Source organism: Lampetra fluviatilis, chromosome 40, assembly GCF_964198595.1.
Source record: "Lampetra fluviatilis chromosome 40, kcLamFluv1.1, whole genome shotgun sequence".
Lineage (NCBI taxonomy): Eukaryota > Metazoa > Chordata > Hyperoartia > Petromyzontiformes > Petromyzontidae > Lampetra > Lampetra fluviatilis.
This window is the reverse complement of record NC_136314.1, coordinates 7,796,723-7,820,159: the sequence shown is the minus strand read 5'-3', so window position 1 is coordinate 7,820,159 and position 23,437 is coordinate 7,796,723. Positions and strand designations below refer to the sequence as shown.

General features: G+C 49.2%; 1 protein-coding gene across 5 annotated transcripts in view; it reads left to right on the top strand.

The window, feature by feature from the left end:
* Positions 1-2,119: 2,119 nt before the first annotated feature.
* The window catches only part of LOC144946191 (membrane-associated guanylate kinase, WW and PDZ domain-containing protein 1-like), a 72,156-nt gene continuing 50,838 nt past the window's right edge, over positions 2,120-23,437 (top strand). For all 5 annotated transcript variants that reach the window (XR_013639787.1, XM_078875022.1, XM_078875021.1 and 2 more), the window contains exon 1: positions 2,120-3,005. Coding sequence is in view for 4 of the 5 variants with exons in the window: in XM_078875022.1 (XP_078731148.1) it covers positions 2,663-3,005 (343 nt within the window). In the remaining variant the exon portion in view is untranslated. The remainder of the gene's footprint in view (positions 3,006-23,437) is intronic.

Below are 23,437 nucleotides of genomic sequence, written 5' to 3'. Positions count from 1 at the left end.
CGGTTAAATCTTGACTTTATATTTATTATGTTTTATTAATTTGTACCTATCTACGTGACTTTTAAGCTTTAAGTCAAGACTTATGCATGTGGTCACGTGGTGTCTGAATTATGCGTTTTCACGCTGCACTCAGGCCAAACCCATCAACTCTGTTGATTTTTTTTTATTTTTCTCACCGTTAATGTCTTGGCCAATAGTTGTTTGCTTTGCATAGAAGAATCAACATTACGAATAGCAGGCGAATGTGCGTGTCTGCTATTGTCGTTAGTCTGGGCAGCAACATCTCATGATTAACACCGGAACAAACAATCCGTTCAACTCATATTATTTGGGTAAAGTTATTCCTTCGTACCAGGCAAGAGTTGTATATTCTGTGTACCGCAAGGCCGTAGCCATGAAGTCAACATTGGGGGGGACCAAATTTTCCAGGGGGTCTGCCCCCCCCCCCCCCCAGAAAATGTTCTAAATTTGAAAACTCATTTCCTGCTTAAAATATAAGAAAATTCACTAACACATAGGATTGACTTTTTATTTATTTTTAACAATAATGTCTAATAGTGTATTGTATTACATTGCTCTGGTTTTCTTTTTTTTTTACCGTTTCTTGTTTCATTGTATATAATGGCAGAGATTCTGGATTAATAAAGTACAACCATAACCACAATCATATAAACAGAAATCTTTTTTTATAGCAATATATTGGGGGGGGGGCATTTTGAGCATATTTGAATATGGGGGGGGGTGTCCTCCCCCCAATATGTTTGATAATTACGGTCTTGGTGTACCGTGCCAGACCTCAACTCCGGATTGTTTTTCAATACGTGAGACGTGTGATTTGTGAGTAGCAATGAGTGACAGATGCAATGGGTGAGATATGCACTGGGTGAGAGATACAATGGGTGAGAGATGCACTGGGTGAGAGATGCGATGGGTGAGAGATGCAATGGGTGAGAGATGCAATGAGTGAGAGATGCAATGGGTGAGAGATGCAATGGGTGAGAGATGCAATGGGTGAGATATGAAATGGGTGAGAGATGTACTGGGTGAGAGATGCACTGGGTGAGAGATGCGATGGGTGAGAGATGCAATGGGTGAGAGATGCAATGAGTGAGAGATGCACTGGGTGAGAGATGCAATGAGTGAGAGATGCAATGGGTGAGAGATGCACTGGGTGAGAGATGCAATGGGTGAGAGATGCACTGGGTGAGAGATGCAATGAGTGAGAGATGTAATGGGTGAGAGATGCAATGGGTGAGAGACGCAATGGGTGAGAGACGCAATGGGTGAGAGACGCAATGGGTGAGATACGCAATGGGTGAGAGATGCAATGGGTGAGAGATGCAATGGGTGAGAGATGCAATGGGTGAGAGATGCACTGGGTGAGAGATGCACTGGGTGAGAGATGCAATGGGTGAGAGATGCACTGGGTGAGAGATGCACTGGGTGAGAGATGCAATGGGTGAGATGCAATGGGTGAGAGATGCAATGGGTGAGAGATGCACTGGGTGAGAGATGCACTGGGTGAGAGATGCAATGGGTGAGAGATGCACTGGGTGAGAGATGCAATGGGTGAGAGATGCAATGGGTGAGAGATGCACTGGGTGAGAGATGCAATGGGTGAGAGATGCAATGGGTGAGAGATGCAATGGGTGAGATGCACTGGGTGAGAGATGCAATGGGTGAGAGATGCAATGGGTGAGAGATGCACTGGGTGAGAGATGCAATGGGTGAGAGATGCACTGGGTGAGAGATGCACTGGGTGAGAGATGCAATGGGTGAGAGATGCACTGGGTGAGAGATGCACTGGGTGAGAGATGCAATGGGTGAGATGCAATGGGTCAGAGATGCAATGGGTGAGAGATGCACTGGGTGAGAGATGCACTGGGTGAGAGATGCAATGGGTGAGAGATGCACTGGGTGAGAGATGCAATGGGTGAGAGATGCAATGGGTGAGAGATGCACTGGGTGAGAGATGCAATGGGTGAGAGATGCAATGGGTGAGAGATGCAATGGGTGAGATGCACTGGGTGAGAGATGCAATGGGTGAGAGATGCACTGGGTGAGAGATGCAATGGGTGAGAGATGCAATGGGTAAGATTGTCCAGAGGGAGGCGTGAGAGTGGAGGAGACGGAGGGAGCGATGGGCTTGAGAGGGAAGGGCGGAGCTGCGAACAGCGGGCAAAGTGCAGCCTCTGCCCTTTCCGCTTCGCTCTCCTCCTTCCCCCATCATCATCATCAGCAACATCATCACCATCAGCAACATCACCGCCTCCCCACCCAACGGATCTTGAATTTATCCGCCACGACCGCGGAGAGGATTGTGAGCGCCGTGAGATCGACGAGAGAAGAGGATTAAACCCGACAAACACGGGGAGGGAGAGAGAGAGAGAGAGGGACCGAGAGTGACACAGTGACACGGACACACACGGGGGGGACACCGTGGGAGGAGGAGGGGTGGACGCAAGGTGAGAGACAGAGACACCGAGGGAGGGACACGGGGAGATGGAGGCCTGCGGGTGAACGGAGGGGGTGTCCCACAATGCGTTGATTCGAGCTCGCCACCGCTAGCAGTGCGTGAGAGGGACTGCTGCTACTACTGCTGTTGTTGCTGCTGCTGTCGGGGTCGTTGTTGAGAGAGAGAGGGAGGGAGGCTGCCCCAGCGATGGCGAAGGCGGCGAGAAGACGCGCTGCGTGGGCCACGCGAGTTCGGGACGTGGCCCTGTGGCCGGGCCCCGCGGGGACCCTGGGCCTGGAGCTCAGCGGCGGCGCCGAGAGGGGCCTCTTCGTGTGCGTGGCCGCGTGGGCCCCGGGTCCCGAGCGGTGCAGCAGCAGCAGCGGGGGGGAGCAGCAGCTGTGCCCCGGGGACGTCGTCCTCGAGGTGGACGCGACCCCCGTGGCCGGGTTCATCCTGCACGACGCGCGGGCCCTGCTGCTGCTGGTGCTGCAGCAGCAGCAGGAGCAGCAGCAGCAGCAGCAGCCGGTGCGGGTGAAGGTCGTGAAGCCCGGTGAGTCTAACGCCCTGGGTCTAACACTGTGAGACTAACACAGTCTCTAGCGCCCTGGGTCTAACACTGTGAGACTAACACAGTCTCTAGCGCCCTGGGTCCAACACTGTGAGACAAACACAGCCTCTAGCGCCCTGGGTCTAACACTGTGAGACTAACACAGTCTCTAGCGCCCTGGGTCTAACACTGTGAGACTAACACAGCCTTTAGCGCCCTGGGTCCAACACTGTGAGACTAACACAGTCTCTAGCGCCCTGGGTCTAACACTGTGAGACTAACACAGCCTCTAGCGCCCTGGGTCTAACACTGTGAGACTAACACAACCTCTAGCGCCCTGGGTCTAACACTGTGAGACTAACACAGCCTCTAGCGCCCTGGGTCCAACACTGTGAGACTAACACAGTCTCTAGCGCCCTGGGTCTAACACTGTGAGACTAACACAGTCTCTAGCGCCCTGGGTCCAACACTGTGAGACTAACACAGCCTCTAGCGCCCTGGGTCCAACACTGTGAGACTAACACAGTCTCTAGCGCCCTGGGTCTAACACTGTGAGACTAACACAGCCTCTAGCGCCCTGGGTCTAACACTGTGAGACTAACACAGTCTCTAGCGCCCTGGGTCTAACACTGTGAGACTAACACAGCCTCTAGCGCCCTGGGTCTAACACTGTGAGACTAACACAGTCCCTAGCGCCCTGGGTCCAACACTGTGAGACTAACACAGCCTCTAGCGCCCTGGGTCCAACACTGTGAGACTAACACAGTCTCTAGCGCCCTGGGTCCAACACTGTGAGGCTAACACAGTCTCTAGCGCCCTGGGTCCAACACTGTGAGACTAACACAGTCTCTAGCGCCCTGGGTCTAACACTGTGAGACTAACACAGTCTCTAGCGCCCTGGGTCCAACACTGTGAGACTAACACAGTCTCTAGCGCCCTGGGTCCAACACTGTGAGACTAACACAGTCTCTAGCGCCCTGGGTCCAACACTGTGAGACTAACACAGTCTATAGCGCCATGGGTCCAACACTGTGAGACTAACACAGCCTCTAGCGCCCTGGGTCCAACACTGTGAGACTAACACAGTCTCTAGCGCCATGGGTCCAACACTGTGAGACTAACACAGCCTCTAGCGCCATGGGTCCAACACTGTGAGACTAACACAGTCTCTAGCGCCATGGGTCCAACACTGTGAGACTAACACAGTCTCTAGCGCCATGGGTCCAACACTGTGAGACTAACACAGTCTCTAGCGCCCTGGGTCCAACACTGTGAGACTAACACAGCCTCTAGTGCCCTGGGTCTAACACTGTGAGACTAACACAGTCTCTAGCGCCCTGGGTCCAACACTGTGAGACTAACACAGTCTCTAGCGCCCTGGGTCCAACACTGTGAGACTAACACAGTCTCTAGCGCCCTGGGTCCAACACTGTGAGACTAACACAGTCTCTAGCGCCCTGGGTCCAACACTGTGAGACTAACACAGTCTCTAGTGCCCTGGGTCCAACACTGTGAGACTAACACAGTCTCTAGCGCCATGGGTCCAACACTGTGAGACTAACACAGTCTCTAGCGCCCTGGGTCTAACACTGTGAGACTAACACAGCCTCTAACGCCCTGGGTCTAACACTGTGAGACTAACACAGTCTCTAGCGCCATGGGTCCAACACTGTGAGACTAACACAGCCTCTAGTGCCCTGGGTCCAACACTGTGAGACTAACACAGTCTCTAGCGCCCTGGGTCCAACACTGTGAGACTAACCCAGTCTCTAACGCCCTGGGTCTAACACTGTGAGACTAACACAGTCTCTAGCGCCATGGGTCCAACACTGTGAGACTAACACAGCCTCTAGTGCCCTGGGTCCAACACTGTGAGACTAACACAGTCTCTAGTGCCCTGGGTCCAACACTGTGAGACTAACACAGCCTCTAACGCCCTGGGTCTAACACTGTGAGACTAACACAGTCTCTAGCGCCATGTGTCCAACACTGAGACTAACACAGCCTCTAACGCCCTGGGTCCAACACTGTGAGACTAACACAGCCTCTAGTGCCCGGGGTCCAACACTGTGAGACTAACACTGATTTTAACACCATCCAACATCACACGACGAGTCGAATGTTGATAGTTTCGCACCATGGCTCTAATGCAGCAAGTCTAACACTGAGTCTCTAACACCACATAGTTTCAAAGCATAACCCCACACACACAACCACGCCCCTACAACGAAACCTTTACCACCTAAACCCGTATCCTCTACTCCTAACACCACCCAATACCCTAAACACCAACCCGAAACACCAGACATTCACCCTAAGCCCCTAACATAAACACTGCCTCTCACATGCGAATACCCCAAACACTCTACTCTTAAGATTACAACTGTACCCGTAACACTCATGCTATACCCATGACACCGACCCTATACCCCAAACAGTGACCCCACCTCCCGTAACCCATGACCTTGACCCTTATAACAACACTGCTGGGTGGAGAGTGGAGACGCAGTCGCTAATTCACTGCGCAATGATCTTAGCGATCTGCGTTTGATTCTCGGCCACGGCTGACGTAAGTTGCGAAGTGAGGTGTGAGCCGGTTCTGGGACTGTTCTCTGCACAGTGCTGCATCTACCAGCACGGCGAAGTATGATCACGCAACCCGATGACCAACACGGCGATGGTTCTGTTCATGCTAACAACCATTCCCCATATTCTTAGGTTTTTTCGGTAAAGTCACGTAGGTAAAAAATTAAAATTAATAAAAGTAAAATAAAATAAAAATCACGACGTTTCGGAGGCAACACAAGCTTCCGTCTTCCCCATGCCTCCTGTCCAACAGCATCTATTCTGAGCCCAAACCCCAACACAAGCCTTGAGCAAAATTCGCGCGTTGTAATCTGACTTTCTGGCTTTATTCAAATGTTCGATGTAAACCCTGCAACTCGGTTGTTTCTCATGTGCAAGGCAGTTGCACGTTACTGAGCCCATGGCGATTAATTTGTGCCCGAAAGTGCTGCCCCCAACTTCGTGGACCAGAGGTGACTTGAAGGCGATCTCAGTGGAAGCTCTCTGATATCCGCATCTGCGGGCAGTTCTCCACCACGATGTTGTACGGTGCATCTGAATGAATTTAATCGTCTCGTGGTGCAAAACTGTGGTGGTGGGGGCGGGGACACAAGTTTACAAAGAGAACGAATAAAATGGATTCGGTCACATTCCTAGTCTTTAATGGTTGATTCAGCTCGGGCTATAGAGGCCAGAGTGCTGGCATCAACATCCCCCCCTTGCCTGAATGCCCAGCCCTGGGAGCTCACCCGCACTCAGCAGAATCAGAATGTTTATTTATCCCCGAGGAATCCGATGAGCTATGAAGCTTTTTTTAACAGATGTCCAATAGGGACGGGTCGGAAAGTTACAAAAATGGCATGTGCCTACTTTGTATAAGGGTGCAATCATGTAAAGCAGTTCAGATAAATGAGGTGCATATATTACATAAAGGCAGATTGATCACGACCCCTAGGCTATAATACAAATAAATCTGCCATGTTGAACTTTGATGAGTTACGTGCCCTCGTCCAGCCAATCCACAGCGCCTTTGAACGTGCAAACTTCTGCAAATAAAGTTATGTTGCCAATGCACGTGCAACTGACATTCTCCCCAAAAAACCCAGCACATTCGACAAAAAACACTGGCTTTAACACCACTGTTATTGACGCAATGTTTTGAACTTGTGTTGCTTGTGCACCACTGCTAATGCAGCACCATCACCAAACAACATATTTCCCCCAGTGTTACCGCACACCCAAATATGCGGCGCAACAGGAACAACACAGTGCTGTTAGCAACAATGTTGCGGCAACATTGCACTGGTCAATGACACAAACCCCTACTCCTTTACTGTACCTCATATCCACGACCCCAGCTTTACACTCACTCTGTCTCTTAGACCTGTGCCCTGACTAACCACCTCAAATTTAACGCTGACCACTGACGTTCACAATCGCCCAAACACAATATCCACAAAACGGTATATTTTTTCTACGCTGCCCTTTTCCCATCTATTATTAGATGATTGCTTTGTGTATAATCCCAATTGAGTAATTTGAAGATAATTATTCGGAATTGATCACAAATTTGACCCTGACACAGGCACACGATGGGCTACTTTTGTGACTGACGTCTGGGGATCGTTACCGTCCACTCTGAGTAAAGTGGATGGCATGGATTACACTGGTCAACAAAAAAAACATATTTTTCTGGCCTGGACTTTTGCAGCTATTTTAGACTCATTTCAGGGTGCTGATTCCAAATCTGATCTCAGATTTTCTCTATAACATCTAATTTTTATGCTATCGGCATACCCCATTTTCATCGATTTTACCCGAAATTAACTCTGTCACTTATGATTGCAAGTTGTTGCGAGTCAGTGACTGTTTTAGTGTTAAAATATGGTGCTGTATTTTTAGGATAGTGTGTTTATAATATTATTTTATGTAGATATCCACATTTATTTCATATTTTTCTTCTGAAGTTTTTATTGAAAATGCAATATTTGATATCTCAAAAACCTGATGTGATAGACAAAAACTGATGCCAGATTTGGAATCAGCACCCCAAAATTACCTTAAAATCGTTGGAATACCTTATGTCAGAAAAAGTGTGACCAGTGTTATTATTACGGTTATTACACCCGCAGTAACGATCAGTACGATCTCTTAGTTGACTGCAGTTATTTTGACGATGATGACACCAAAATGCGTGTGAATCCTGCCCACGATTCAATCAGGAACCAGCGGTACCGGTTTCGCCCATCATAGTATCAGGCTTGAGCCACGCCAGGAGTTTAAGCCAAAACTCCCATCGCCTCGTTGTGGCACTTGGCTCCGTGTGGCACGCCCACCATCTCATTATTGGATTACTGTAAATTGCGTTTGATTGGAGACAGAATCGTGAGTGTGGCCGGGTGATTCAAAAGTTATTGGTAAAAGTGCCAGGTATGGTGAAAGTGCCCCGTATCTAACACAGATGGCCTTTGCCGATAAACGTCTGCCACTATTCACAGTATTTTTTAAAGCAAGACTGACTGCTGATGAGACGCCAAATGTCAAAACCGGTCCAGAGTTTGTAAGTATTAAACCAGTGCTACGAAAACATATCTACCCCCAGAAGGCCATGTGGCTCATGGGATGTTTAAAAATATGAATTTTTTTACGTGGAGAGAGAAATGTGGGAAGGTGTGTTATTGTCTGCTTAATTATTTTGACATTGTTGAGGTCATGGATTGAAATTCAGAAAACCAACAATGATTAAACCTGGTTTACAAGCGTAGTAAGTGTAAAATTAGTCACCCATGACTGCACCGAGTGTTTTTTCAATGTTATTTGCCTTCTCACGTTACTTAACATAAGCTGTCTTCTGAGGTTGTGGGCGACTACTTTGTAAGGAGCATATAGGAGCGCCGGTGTTGGACATAGGCCTATTGAAGTAATGCCAGGAGTGATTCCTAGTTTACCCGTCCCTCCGTAGTCTTGCCCCCCTAACCTCTCCAACTGAGTATGTATGATGTTCAACTTCTTTCGCACAGGACGTAGCCAACCGTGCTAATCGGAGGTGCGGGGGAAGGACAAGCTAAACGGAAAAGGATTTTGTAAAAGAAATTAGTTTTCACTGTAGATTTAAAAGTGCATAGCTCCAGTGACTTTCTAATATCGGAAAGAAGATCATTCCAGACGGCCACAGAAGCACATGTGAAAGCACAAGATGCAGTGAGCGTCTTTGTTCGATGGCAAGCCAAAAGCCACTGAGAGGATGACCGGAGTTCACATGATACTTTATGTTCCTTGACGAGATCAGCAAGGTACTGTGGTTTATTTGTGGCAATCAGTTTGTGTGTAATGAGTGCGACCTTCTAATGTATTTATTTGGCAACCGGAAGCCAATGCAGCTTGGCGAGCACCGGATGGCCATGGTCAGGTCTTGCAGTTCCGTCACGACATATGTTAACGAGTGACTTGCTCCAAACATACAAACCCGCCCGCTTACTTGCGCGCCCTCTTCGCAGGGCCCACTCTGGCCTCCTCCGTGCCCTTTGCCCGCTTCGGGCCTCATGGTGGCCGCTTTTTCAGGAACTCTGCCACCGCCCTCTGGAACTCCCAACTCCACAACGCCCCTCCACCTCTTCTTGGTTCTTTCGGTAAAGTCACGTAGAAGGGAAATAATAAAATAATAAAAATAAAACATAATAAGGTAATTCTCACGACGTTTCGGCCACAACGGGGAGACAGTGTCTGAAGACGCTGTCTCCCCGACAGACCTGGTCTTCACCTGAGGACGGCTGCTTGCGTTGTGGCGGAAACGTCGTGAGAATTATTTTATTATGTTTTATTTTTATTATTTTATTATTTCCCTTCTACGTGACTTTACCGAAAGAACCAAGAAGATGAATCCCTGCAGTCACGAAAGCTTTAAATCGAAGCCCCTCCACCTCTTCACTTCCAGCATCGATGTTTATACTTGATACCTATCTCCATGCTTTCCACCCTTCCCAGGTTTCCCTTTTTCCTGGTCGGTGTCCAATTCGCCCATTGTGCGGCGTTTGAAGACGTTTCGTTACACGATTTAGCGCCTTATCAATGGAAGGCATTGCTTGTTGTGTTGTCTTGTGGGGCCGATAGCCGCTGCTGAGATACGCAGCTGTGATAACGAGGACAGAGGCTGAGTGGGGTTGCAGTGAGTGCTGTCTCGCCCCAGCTGTCGGGATGAAAGCTGCTGGGTGACAAGGAGATGGATAAACGTATTGCCATGGACACCGCTGGGTACATTTTGGGTCACATTGGGGGGGACCTTTTTGTGTCTGCATGGCTAAGTTCACTCAAGGTCCGTTTTTACCCATTTGCTGAGCACAGGCTTAAAGATCTGAAATCTCACTTGGCCAGTTACAATCAGCATGATCAAAGTTGTAATAGGCGAAGAGTGTGACACGTTTATTGAATTGAGCAAGGTTATTATGAAAGCTTCGGGGAAAAGAGACGATGGGAAGGAATTCCAAAGTTAAACGATGCGAGGGAAGACGCAGCAAGCGAAGAAGTGTTATGACCTGCAATGTGGTGAGTGGGTAAGCGAGTGAGTGAGTGTGTTGTTGTGATCTGCAGTGTGGTGGTGGATGACCACAGTGTGGATGAGATGAAACAGTCACATGGCTAGAGGCATCAATGAGTGAAGTGTGCTCACACTCATCTCGATTCAATAGCGCTAGAGGAGATTGTTGCTTATGATTAAGCGAGCGATGAATTCGACTCGACAGTGTGGCGCACAGTGTCAACACTCGCGTCTCACAACAACAAGCACCTGGGTTCGATTCCCGACTCGGGTCTCTAGACAGAGACCCGAGATAGAGACCCGAGTGTGGAGTTATTGTGGAGTTATGTTCTCCCCCTGTCCTGCATGGGTTTCCTCCTCTGGGTTCTCTGGTACCCTCATAGTTTAATGAACGTACATTGTAACCAGTATTGGCCAAACATCCCAATAAGGCTGGAAAAGTTACCTGCAAATTACTCAATGAGGATTACGCATAGCAACATCGCCCCCTACTGTGAAACTTGGCAGGACTCTCTTGAAAAGAGTATTGAGAATAGTCGATACTTTTCTGGGCAATGCAGGTGGAATAATAATTAATAATTCTTTAAACTCGCCGAAGCAATGTTGCTTAGGTGTGAACCGGCCTAACAGGAATCACCGCTGACATCATCACCCGCGTCGCCGTTTAATATTAGACGACTCTTCCCGTGCGACATGGGTCGCCTTTCACCACGTGGCTGCTGCTGCTGGGGTTTGACGTGCACGTTCTCATCTGGAACCACAAAATACCAGCGCGTGACTGCGGTTCTCTCAGCCAGAGTGTGTCGGGTATTTTTAGATAAACCTGATTTTCCTGTCACACCTGAGCAGCGCGACATACCTGAGCAATGGCCACATCCGATATATATTCCTTCCTTCTGCGTTGTATAACAACCCAGATGCACCTATGTGAGTTTACCTGGTCACGAGGTGTTCGCTACGTGCTATGCGCATGACAAAGTGTGTTACAAGGCCGGATGTGGCATGCAACACCTCTTGGGCCGCATCTGCCGTTCACGTTTTCTCAACAACAGAGAAGGAATTGACCCTGCCGAGCTTGCTTGGTTCTGTCCAGATAGTGATGGTTTTAGTTTGTGCCGTTTGCTTCCCGCTACACTGCAAATACAGTGCCTCGTAGAAATGGCTGTCGATGTTTCTAGATGGGCAACAGTTCATGGGTTTATCCAGCAACATTAATTCTGTGCTCACAACACACACATTGGAGCGTGCGTATGAGATTGGTTATTCATGATCCATGGGCTAATGAAGCAAACGAAACTGTACAAATGAGTCAGACAAGAGAGGAGCCAGTACTAATGAGACAATGGTGCGTCCCCTCTGTGTTTGGTGGCCTATCTAGAGCAACTATCGGGGAATCAGTTGTAAGAGATGTAGAAAATAAATGGCATTGTCTGGTGAATTTCAGACACTCACCCCCTCACACTCACCCCTTCACACTCACCCACTCACACTCACCCACTGCTCACCCACTCACATAATCACGCACCCATTCAAGCACCCACTCACTCACTCACTTGCTCAAACTCATTCACCCACTCGCCCACTCGCTTACGCACTGGCCCATTAATCAGCCTACCCACTCGAACTCATCACTCACCCATACATTCACCTAATCATCCACCCACTCAACAATTCGCTCGCTCACTTGACCCACTTACCCACACACTTTCTCACCTTCCCAATCACCCACTCACCCACCCACTCACGCACCCACTTACCCACTCATGCGCTCACCCACCACCTTCATGTGTATATTTGGGGCAGAGTTTGGTTTGCATGGTCCATGGTTTGGAGTTCATAGCCTCAGTCACGCAGAGTAATATCGGCTTTGAGAGGAAGTACAGACCGAGACGAAATTAATTCATTCTTGAATGAAGCTATGACCCTGACTCGTAACAGTTTGTGGATCCACGAGTCCTCACGTGCCCAGTAATGTCGACGGCCATTGCATCCGAGTGTCAGAGTCTCATCCCGGAGAGGCTGACACTGGCTCGTTGAAGTGTCTCTCCACTCCAGCATCCATCCTCGCTCGGCACGTGGGCCCTCACGCGGAACGGGTTGGCACGCAACTCCCCGGGCACTCGCGCTACTCGGCTGTGAAGCCTACTCCTCGCAAGTGCTTCTTGACATGAAACAAACCTGCACGCGTTTCCTAACACGGCGCATTTAACCAGCTAGATCTCTTTGAGTGTTCTCTGTCATTTAATGGAATTATGGATGAAGTGGGACCCTTGTCTTTAGATTAACAGACCAGTGTCTTCGGGGTCTCGAGACAATACACTAGCAGACCTGTCTCTGACGGGATGTCAAGGCAGTAGATTGACAGGCCAGTCTGCGATGGAGTCTCTAGGCAGTAGACTGGGAGACCGTACTTTGCTCCACAACATTACTTAAAGAATTTCAATAACGTTGATCGGTGGCTCGGTCACTGGTCTCGGTCTTCTGGGAAGAGCTGTGGTGAGTCATCAGAGCGATGCCCCACCGGGTGAGACGGGGAGCGTTGTGGGTGAGGGAGGGTCGACAATGGTTGAGGATTCCGTGCAGCTAATCATGCACGTTAATGACCCAAGCGCATCTGTGGCCTCGTACGAGCGACGCTCACTCCGACTAAACTGGGAATTTGTGTAATTGACAGAAAATACATGAAGCTGCCTGCCAGCAGTGTCTGTGCACGACCCCCACTGCCACTGTGTCGCATATTATTATGTGCCAGGGACTCTATGAGATGATAGGACAATAGTCTGAGTCCATAATTGGCAATAAGTAACGGCAAAGCAGTTGTAAGTGACTCGCATAATTGTGCGCAGTTGCGTATACAGTACACGACTTCCCTGAAGGCATTCACCTTCAGCGAGCGCGATGCCGATCACACAACGCGGTTCGAATTCGACCCTCGATCGATGGTTGCGCCATCGCCGCACACGCGTCGAATAAAAAGCAAGGAACGAGTCCTTGCTACCAACACCTATTATTTTTCATTGCTGGAGGGGTTGCCCCCCCCACCTGAAAATCCTGGCTCCGCCATTGGTTGCGATTGTGTGAGTGAGTGATGTGCATCCGCACGTGCTCTTCGACAAGAGCTTATTTTTTTTATTGACAGGTACTTTAATTCTCAGCCCTAACATGAATTTATAATCAAAAGTTAACGTTTCGGACAGAAATCGCAATTTTTGGAGAATGAAAAGCCATGTGACAGTGCTGTGTGAGAGTGAGTGCAGGGTGCAGGCTAAACTGTGTGATTGTGCAGTGTTCAGGCTGTCAGAATACGTAGCTGTTAGTGCGCTGCGCTCTGAATCCGGCGACCCGAGTTCGATTCCTGCTCATGACCAATAACAACGGAGATTATCTGAATCAAATCTCGCGCTTCCCCAAGGTCTACTCAGCCTTAAATGAGTACCTGATGCAGTGTGTAAACATCGCCACTGGGGAGACAAAGTTGGCGTGGTGCTGGCCCACCCCCCACCCCCTCATGTGCCATGCCGACCTTCGTAGGCGCTCGCTACCCACTTGTTCCAACAGTCGTAAAGGCTTAAGAGGAGGGGGATCTTTGTCCTTATGTTTTTGTCGGCAGTGGAGCTGTGCACTGTGTGCGTGAGTGAGCAGCGTGCAGGCTGCAGTCCCCCGATCGTTCATGCTGGGCTTGTGTTGTGTACTGTGCTATGAGTGCCAGGCCAGTGCCGGGCCCATTTCGATAGATAGCCCTGGTATTTGCTGAGGGCATTGGAATGCGGTGAATGTGATCCGGTTTGAGGGCAGCTCCAGCAGGCTGTGCGTGTGGCGGCGCTGTCCAGTCGGCACCAACGCTTGTTGACACATTCTAACAAAAACGCGCTCGTGCCAGCGTCCAAACGGGGCGAGCGGCCGGGTTCACCGTGGCGGCCGCCGTAGTATGTGCGTCACCGCGAGTGATTGAGGATGGACAGGACCGGTGAAGGCCTAACTTGGGCATCTCTCTACTCCCACGGGCGGCACTCACCTCTGCGGCCGTGAGCCAGCAGAGGGGACATCACTTTCCCATCGTCGAGTTTACTGAATTTGTTACGTAAACGATCGTGAATGGTCCTTTTCAAATTCACTGCTGGATGAAGGCCTGTGCATGTCGTTTGGTTGTGGGAGCTGTCTGGTTGTGGGAGCTGACCATAGTTGCCACCAGTGTCGAATAATTAAGAGGAAGGGCCCAGTACCGGTTCAGATACCACTCGCTCCTGATGTTAGCCGTGGCCATAAATCAACTCCAGATTGCTGAGTGCACCAAACACTGCACCACTGCGCTACTTGAGCAATGAATGGCTTAAAGGAAGTATAATATACAGTGGTACCTCGGAATACGTCGTTAATTCATTCCAGAAGGTCGGACTTATATCGAAAATGACGTAGACCAAACGAATGTTTCCCATAAGAAATAAAGGGAAAGGAAATAATCCGTTCCAGAGTATAAGGAATTATATTTTATACGGCATATTATACATTAATGGGGTTGTATAAAATAATTTAGACACCACGTATTACTAAAATGCATACGTAAATAAAAATAAATGCATAAAAAATCAAAATAAATTTTTATACAAATAAAATTTAGCGTCACTTTACCTTGCTGAGAGGAGTTGATAGCCTACGAGGATGGTGGGGAAGAAGGGGAGGAGTCGTGAACGGGGTCTACGCGGGTACACAGTGACTCATCCCGACCCATACAAGTTCTAGCAAGCACCTCGTATCCCAAACAAGACATCGTATCCCAAGACATTTTTTTCTCATCAAAACACGACGTATACCAAATTCGACGTATTCCAAAGCGGTCGTATACCGAGGTATGACTGTACATCGAATTCCTCTGGCACCCTGCCACACTGATGTTCCCCAGTAGCGTTTGTCTCAACAAGCGAACCCTCAAGTCTCATCAGCAAAAGGTGTAGCCTCCTGGAGTAATCCCACTGGGTGGCATCATGAGAACACTCAACCGGCTTTGTCTGGCTTTACGTGCTCAGCAAAAAACCTCTCCTGTCGGTGCAGCTGGGTGTCTGCCGACATCACGTTCACGGTTGAAATCTCTGCTCTCGCTCTGTGATATGAGCCGGTCGTGGGGTTGTGGTCGGTTTAATAATAATAATGCAATTTATAACGCGCGCAAATTTGCGGACGTAACGGCCACAACTCAGAGGCGCGGAGCCAAGCTCAGAGTCGCTCGAAAGCATGATTGTAGAGGTGAGTTTTTAAGTCTCTCTTGAAGGAGGCGATTGAGGTGATGCTGCGAATGTGCAGAGGGATATCGTTCCAGAATGTTGGGGCTGCCACCGAGAAGCAGCGCATAGACATGACCATCCTGGATCTTGGTATCAAGAGGAGGTCGTGAGTTGCACTGCGCAGGCATCTGCCGTGTGCTGATCTGCAAGTTGTCAATAATGAAGAAAGGTACGGCGGGCAGGCAGAGAGTAACCTTTGTTCTGGGATCATGTCGGCACATATGGGGCATTCTGGGTTGACAACAGGTGTGCTGCTTTGTTGGAAGCTACAAGCGTTCCCTCCTGAATTGTGCCAGCCGTTCGCCATGAGAATGTGGAATCTGCAGCACTAGCTTGAGGCCACGGACAAAGACGAGCCCCCTCCTGGTGTTTCCCATTATTTGTGTGAGCAGAGCAGACTTTGCCAATCCTCGCCACGTTTCTTTGTAAACCATTGCTAGCAGTGGGGGGATAAAGGTGGCTGGGCGCGGCCCTGCCCACACTGCCGACTCGTGTGCCACGCCGGCCTTAACAACAGAGGTCGCAACCGGGTACCCGATACCCGTACCCTACCCGATACCTGGCTACCCGTACCCAGCCGGGTACGGGTAGCCGTTTGCGACCCTGGTGCGGCCGGGTACGGGTAGACCGTGAATCACTGGTGAGTAACCGTTTGTCACTCATTTCGGGTAGGGTACGGGTAGGGAACGGGTACCCGTACCCGGCCGGGTACGGGTACCGGGTACCCATTTGCGACCCTAGTGCGGCCAGGTACGGGTAAGGAATCAAAACCCATTTGCGACCTCTGCTTAACAAGCAGTCGCTAACAGCTCTTGCTCCAATTGAGCAGGTCTACAGGCCTATCAAGATAAGTCTATAATATATATTGTTGGGTTAGATCTCGTCAATATAAATGTGTTGTAAATGTTGTGGATTTGCTCTCCAACACACTGTTGTGCTGTACTCGTAACGAATTGGCATGTTTTGTTTACGTGACAAACCTGACAAATTGGCTGGTGGGGGGTTTTTAGGACACATTTATATTTATGCAATCTAACCCCAAAATGAAAACCTATATTTAGGATGAAGTTGGTCGCGAAATCCTACGTGTTAAAGATTAGTCTGATGTGACACATGCTCCAATGCGAGCCAATCTTTAACGTTTGTGCTGGGCATAAAGTTATCCGGTATATACATAAAACTCCAGACTCTACGTGGTAATTGTTACTTCACATAGCTAACCTAGCAGTGCCTAGTGGTCAGCATGGTCTCCCTGAACCGGTTGTCAGGGCTGTCGCTGCACTTTACAGCAATGCGCCAATGTACGAGGGAATTGGACGAAGTCGGCTGCGTCGCGTCGATATAATCTCGAGTTCAGGTTACATCACCAAAGAATGGAGCATTACCTGTCACAGCATTGCAGCCAAGCCATTCAAGCCGAACCATCGCCCACATGCAAAAAAAATAGAATTGCACCATGCCTGGTGGGGGGGTAGCCATGGTTACTCAGGTGTTCAACAATTAATCTCGGTGGACTCTCACCCGCTTGCATAACAGTCCCTGACTGCACGACTTCAGCAGTCAACGTCATCCGACGCACCATGACGATCCACATCAGCCGTGGTGGCAGTGGTGGCTATGCTGCATGTGGCCTGTAGCACCGCACCGTTGGAGCGGCGAGGGTTGGTGGGTCTCACAAATCTTGCGAAACTCTCTTCTCGTGGGCGTTGAGGGGGTGCCGTACCCTGACTCGCCAGGAGAATGCGGGCCGGCAAAGTGCAGAGTAAATATCATCTGCACCTTCTGTACGGGCTGGTGTTTCCCCGTCGCGTGCGTGGGATTCCTCACATTTATAAACATTCATTAATCTTAATATACAGGGGACCTCAGAGTTTGGGCAATTGTTGGTGCCGGCTTACCGTGTGGCGACTGCCTTACAGCTCCAGTCTGTGGCTCTTCAGTGATTGTGAAATGCAATTTGCATGAACGACAACGCTACTTCCCTGTCCTGCAGCAGTCACAGAAGGAAGTACCTCGCTTCATGCACAGTTATGTTTACACTGTGTCTATGAAGGGGTATTCCATTACGAAGGAACCACAGGCAGAAACTTGGCCTACGCTGTTTAACGTTGGGGTTACGTTGAGGTTGGGCAGCAGGGTGGCGCAGTGGAGACACTGGACGGAACGTTGTGGCCGAAACGTCGTGAGAATTATTTTATTATGTTTTATTTTTATTATTTTATTATTTCCCTTCTACGTGACTTTACCGAAAAAACCAAGAATATGTCCCAGGATGTCTCTGGATGACCCTGCCGGCCGTGTTCTGTTTGCCATATGCCCAGTGGGGAGACGACCATGGGCAAGGCCATGGCCTGTGACTACAGCTGATGATGAGGAGGGAGGAGAGGGCTCATGCAGCGAGAGAGAGGGGGTCCACGTGGGGAGAGGGAGGGTCGGCTCGTTTGGAAGATCGTGCCAGGTGCAAGGGTTGCGTGCTGCTACGTTTTGTCTGGGCGTGGGCAGTTCCACAATTAAGGAACCTCAATAAAAAAATGTAAAATTACCCTTGCAATATACATAGTTGTAGTAATGCTGTATATATTTATAAGTTATATATTATTGTTGACAATAAATGCCTTCTGGCATAAGTGAGCGGTTGGACACGTACACAAAACGGAACGCACTCGCTATCCCAGCGAGGATGAAAATATCCATTTGTGTGAGTGCCTCTTGACACTGCGGTGTTTTACGAGCGTACCTCCCTGGCCAAGAAGGGTGGACACAATGATTTCTGTCCGACTTGTGGTGTTTGTTGATGCATACTATGCCCGACTAAAAATCCACTTTGTGATTGCACTGATTAATTGCCCACACATTTACTGTATCCGAGATCACGGAACGACCCCTGTGCGTGCACCATGACCCATGTAATGCCAACCCCCTCCGCTCCGCCCTCATCCTCGCTTCCCTTGGACGGACGCCCCTACACAGGGCGCGGCGGGGCCCACCTCTACCCACGGCAGCGACCGCCGCATCGGGGAAGTTCGCATGAATAGCCCAGCGTCCGGGCCTCACGGCCTAAAACTCGGCGCTCGCTTTAACAGTGCATGCACCAGCGGTCTGTTGCAGGCTGCAAGGGGAAACGTTGTCTTCGGCGTGCCGACTTACGTTGTTTTAGGAAGGAGTAGCTCCCTTTGAGCGTGGTTGTTATTTCCATGCAGACATCTCATGCATAATGAGTGAGCGCCAAAGAGGGCTCTTTGAGTCTAACAAACTCGTGTTTATTTCATGACTGTGTGATGATGGGAGGAGGTGGAAACCGTGGCTCTACTGAAGCATCCAAATCAAACCGACTTCTCCGTCTAGTAGAACTGCATGGCCGTAAAGAGTTGCTTTCTTGTCGAGAAGCATCATCAGCAGCAGGAGTAATGGTCAATCCACTGCTGGATTAAAGCCGCCCCAAGCTGTTGCCATTTTGCGGTCCTGGGGTGCAACATTCCATCTAGCACAATATAGGTTTTTGGGTCAGATCGCGTTATTTATAAATGTGTCGTAACCCTCCACCACCCGACACGGCCAATCAGTAAAAAATGTGTCACGTTTTTCAAAGGACAAAATAAATCACTTCTTTAGCCCACCGGTGTGTTGAAGAGAGAATCAACAGCATTTTAAAATTTGAGTCCGACGTTTCGCTGGTAATTACAATCAGCTTCATCGGGCAAGAATGGTGAAGCTCTCCTGTTGCTTCTGGTATTAAATAGAGCAGCAGCAGGGTGACGTCATCATTTAATTCAATCTGGTGCAGTGATTCGAGGCAAAGAGTGGGGGGAGGGTATTGTAATTATATAGATTGGTAATTTCATTGCTCCGTCTATGTGGTGGACGTTATTTCAGGTGCGTTCCCCTACACTAGACCACTGGCCGTCATCCCTTGCCGCAATGCCAAAGGACAGTGACTTTCCTTGTCGACACACGTGCTGCGAGCGTGCTGGGCCAGGGATGGACGCGCATCGTAGGTGGAATTGGTGGGACTTGAATTGTTCATGTGCCAGGTGTGCCTGTGAGGTGATTGGGTAATGGCAGCACAGTGAATGTTCATCAGCATTATTGTTCATCAGCATCACACCAAATGGGTGTTTAAGTGTTTTCCTCGTTGTTATGCGTGGGCGTTGTTAACACAGTTTGGTTTCCTATGGACCATATTCAATGTCTTCCAATGGAAGTGACCAAAATGTCCAATGCCTAGCACTCCTAAAAACGAATCTGTAGAATGGCCGAGGCTCTGTTGTCTCCGTTTTCTGTGCTTTCCACAACATTGAATCTTGTCGTTCCAGTCCACGCTCAAACCCTTTTACTGCGTCCATCACCGACACGTCAGTGTCCCCCGTTGTGGGTTGCCACCAGTCTTGAAAACAGCATCTGTGATCAGGTGGCAGGAATTGATTTGTACCTATATCTGGCACCCGTCTTCTGTTCAACGATATTGCAGGATACTGCACAGTTTTGAGACTGGACCTCCCTCGGCTGGCTGAGAATTTCGTCTCGGGTCTATAGTGAAAAATGTGGCACCTCTAGACCTGCCCTCGACTTTCATGTTGCCTGCGCGGTGGTTCTGTGTCATCCCCGCCCTCGGGCCCCCGCGGTTCCTCACTGCACGGCACACGGCATCTCGGTGCCACCATTCGGGACCCTGTGGCAGAGGTCGCAAACGGGTTTTGATTCCTTACCCGTACCCGGGCGCACCAGGGTCGCAAACGGGTACCTGTACCCGCACCCGGCCGGGTACGGGTACCCGTTCCCTACCCGTACCTGTACCCTACCCGAAATGAGTGACAAACGGTTACTCACCAGTGACTCACGGTCTACCCGTACCCGGCCGCACCAGGGTCGCAAACGGCTACCCGTACCTGGCCGGGTACGGGTAGCCGGGTATCGGGTAGGGTACGGGTATCGGGTACCCGGTTGCGACCTCTGCTCCACGCAGCCGAGGCGGCGGTGGACCGTGCTTGGAGCAGATGAACCCGTTTTTCAGGTCAGGAATGCACGCTCTTTTTAAGCAAACTGTTGCAGTTTTAAGTCACGTTATGGAAAAGTTTACAAACCAAACGAGCGGCCATGCTTGCGAATGGTCACGTGCTACAGGGGGGAGACCACGGGCAGTAGCGAGCATTGAGTCTGGATGTAACCTACACTGAACTTGTGTCTCACTGTCGCGCAGTTTTAATTGCTGAGCACAGGCCTAAAATGTCAAACAGGCAGCAACAAACAGCACTATTACATCCATAATAGAGGTTTTTGGGTTAGAGCGCGTAAATATATAGATGTGTCGTTAAAACTCGCCACCACCCAACACAGCCAACTAGTAAGGGTTGTCACGTAAACAGAACGTGGCCAATTCGTCACTAGTACAGCACACCGGTGTGTTGGAGAGCCAAGCCACAACATTTACAATCTGAGTACGACGTCTTCTTGGTTCTTTCGGTAAAGTCACGTAGAAGGGAAATAATAAAATAATAAAAATAAAACATAATAAAATTAAATTCTCACGACGTTTCGGCCACAACGCAAGCAGCCGTCCTCAGGTGAAGAACAGGGCTGTCGGAAAGACAGCGTCACCTGAGGACGGCTGCTTGCGTTGTGGCCGAAACGTCGTGAGAATTTGATTTGATGATGTTTTATTTTTATTATTTTATTATTTCCCTTCTACGTGACTTTACCGAAAGAACCAAGAAGATGAATCCCTGCAGTCACGAAAGCTTTAAATCGAAATTTCAGTACGACGTTTCGCCAGTAATTACAACTAGCTTCATCAGGCGACAGCCAGATTTCTGGAGAAGTCTTACTGTTTCGTTTCTTATGCAGTGATCTATAGTGAGTCCCTGTGGTGTAGCGCCAGCCACTGAGAGTAGAGTGGAGCTGTGCGTGTCAAAGCCTCTCTCTGCAACCAGAGTGTGGATGGCATGGAAGGATGAAGCTGGTTATAATTACTGGTGAAACGTCGTACTCAGTTTGTAAATGTTGTGGCTTGGCTCTCCAACACACCGGTGTGCTGTACTGGTGACGAATTGGCCACGTTCTGTTTACGTGACAAACCTTACTAGTTGGCTGTGTCGGGTGGTGGCGGGTTTTAACGACACATTTATATATTTACGCGATCTAACCCAAACACCTCTATTATGGATGATATTGGTCGCGAAAGCCTGCCACGTGTTAAACTGAAGCACTATTACAGTCGTTACAGTGTGAATCAGTGAGTGCTGGAACATCAGGCAATCTGACCTTTGTGCATTTAGGTTGCAGTCAGAGTTCAAAGCCATTGGGACTGTGTTGTGGGTGGCAGAGGGCAGTGCAGAGAAACCCATTGTTGTGCTGTACTATGCTCCACTGTCTGATGTCCGCTTATATCCTACCACACTGAGCAGCATGGGGGGTGGGGGGGGTGCCTGGTCTAGTAACCCCTTTGATGACCCGCACCACGGCATGGGGAGGCCCTCATCCAGCAGTGGACTGGCTAAAGGGGATGTGCATGCTCAAGTTTGTCGCAATAAGTCGACTTTTCTCATATCCACGGGATAGTATTCACTGCGACAGAATGTGATTTTGTAGTGTGCGGTTTTCCTACCATGTGCGTGTGAGCACGTGATTGCTGTCAAGTGTGGCGCTAGTATCTGGCTCCCAGCACCGAAATCTGGGCTGAGCCGTGGGGTTTGCACTTCTCCAGTCCATCGTGCTAGATTTGGTAGCCATAGATTGGGCCCCCGCATCACTGTTTGCCTTGCCCCTCTCTCGGTGAGTCCTGTGACACAGGCCTCCTCCTTGCCGATACTGCTTTGATGTTGTCAGTCAATAATTGCACTGGTAAACAATTTTTTTTTTTCTGGCCTGCAGCTGTTCTAGACTATTTTCAGGGTGCTGATTCCAAATCTGATCTCAGATTTGCTCTATCACATCTCATTTTTATGCTATCGGCATACCCCATTTTCATTGATTTTACCCGAAATTAACTCTGTCACTTATGATTGCAAGTTGTTGCGAGTCAGTGACTGCTTTAGTGTTAAAATATGGTGCTGTATTTTTAGGATAGTGCGTTTATATTATCATTTTATGTAGATATCCACATTTATTTAATATTTTTCTTCTGCAGTTTTTATTGAAAATGCAATATTTGATATCCCAAAAAGCTGATGTGATAGACAAAAACCGATGCCAGATTTGGAATCAGCACCCCAAAATTACCTTAAAACCGTTGGAATACCTTATGCCAGAAAAAGTGTGTTGTCCAGTGTTGTTTTCGTGGTTTGCTCCCAATGTTTTGAAGAGGGAGATGGGTGGGAGTTGGGGGAGGAAGGGGACGCAGGGATTGTAGGCCACCTGCCTTATTTGTGGGCGTCTTCCTTTATTTAAGCAGGAGATGAAATGCAGGCTCATTGAGACGCAATGGCACATTACCACTTTGGCAAGAGTGACTTGGGTTACATCAGACAATTCACCTCCCCATATCTGTCCCATAAGTCTTTTACACATTTAATCAGCTAAGCAGCCTTCTGTGAGCCCATTTCATCGACATTGCTTCAATACCAGCAACTCGTGACCGGTTTCAACAGTTCGCCACCAGTATCAGTTCAAGCTCGCATGGCTGCTGATGAAACAGATGTCGAAACTTGTCCAGGCTTGCACTGATTCAGTGCTGCTGAAATTAGGCACTGCCAGAAGGTCGTTTGTGGAGGGACAGATTACGTGAATTTTCTGCCCGTATCATTTTGTTGCTTATGTTTTCCACAACGACGTTCATAGTTGCAATAGGTTGTGGTGTGTAGCGTTGTGTGTATTAGGGAGCGGTGGTGTAGCTATTAGCGTGCTGCGCTATGAACCTGGGGACCCGGGTTCGTTTCCTGCTCACGGCCAACATCAGTGACGATTATCTGAACTGGTCCTGGGCCTCCCCTTGGTCGACTCAGCCTCACATGAGTACCTGGTGCGATGTGTGAACATCATCATCATCATCAGGGATAAAAATTAACCCGTAAAAACAAAGTTTTTCACTATAAATCCTTTATATGCGTGGCATCGGTTTTATT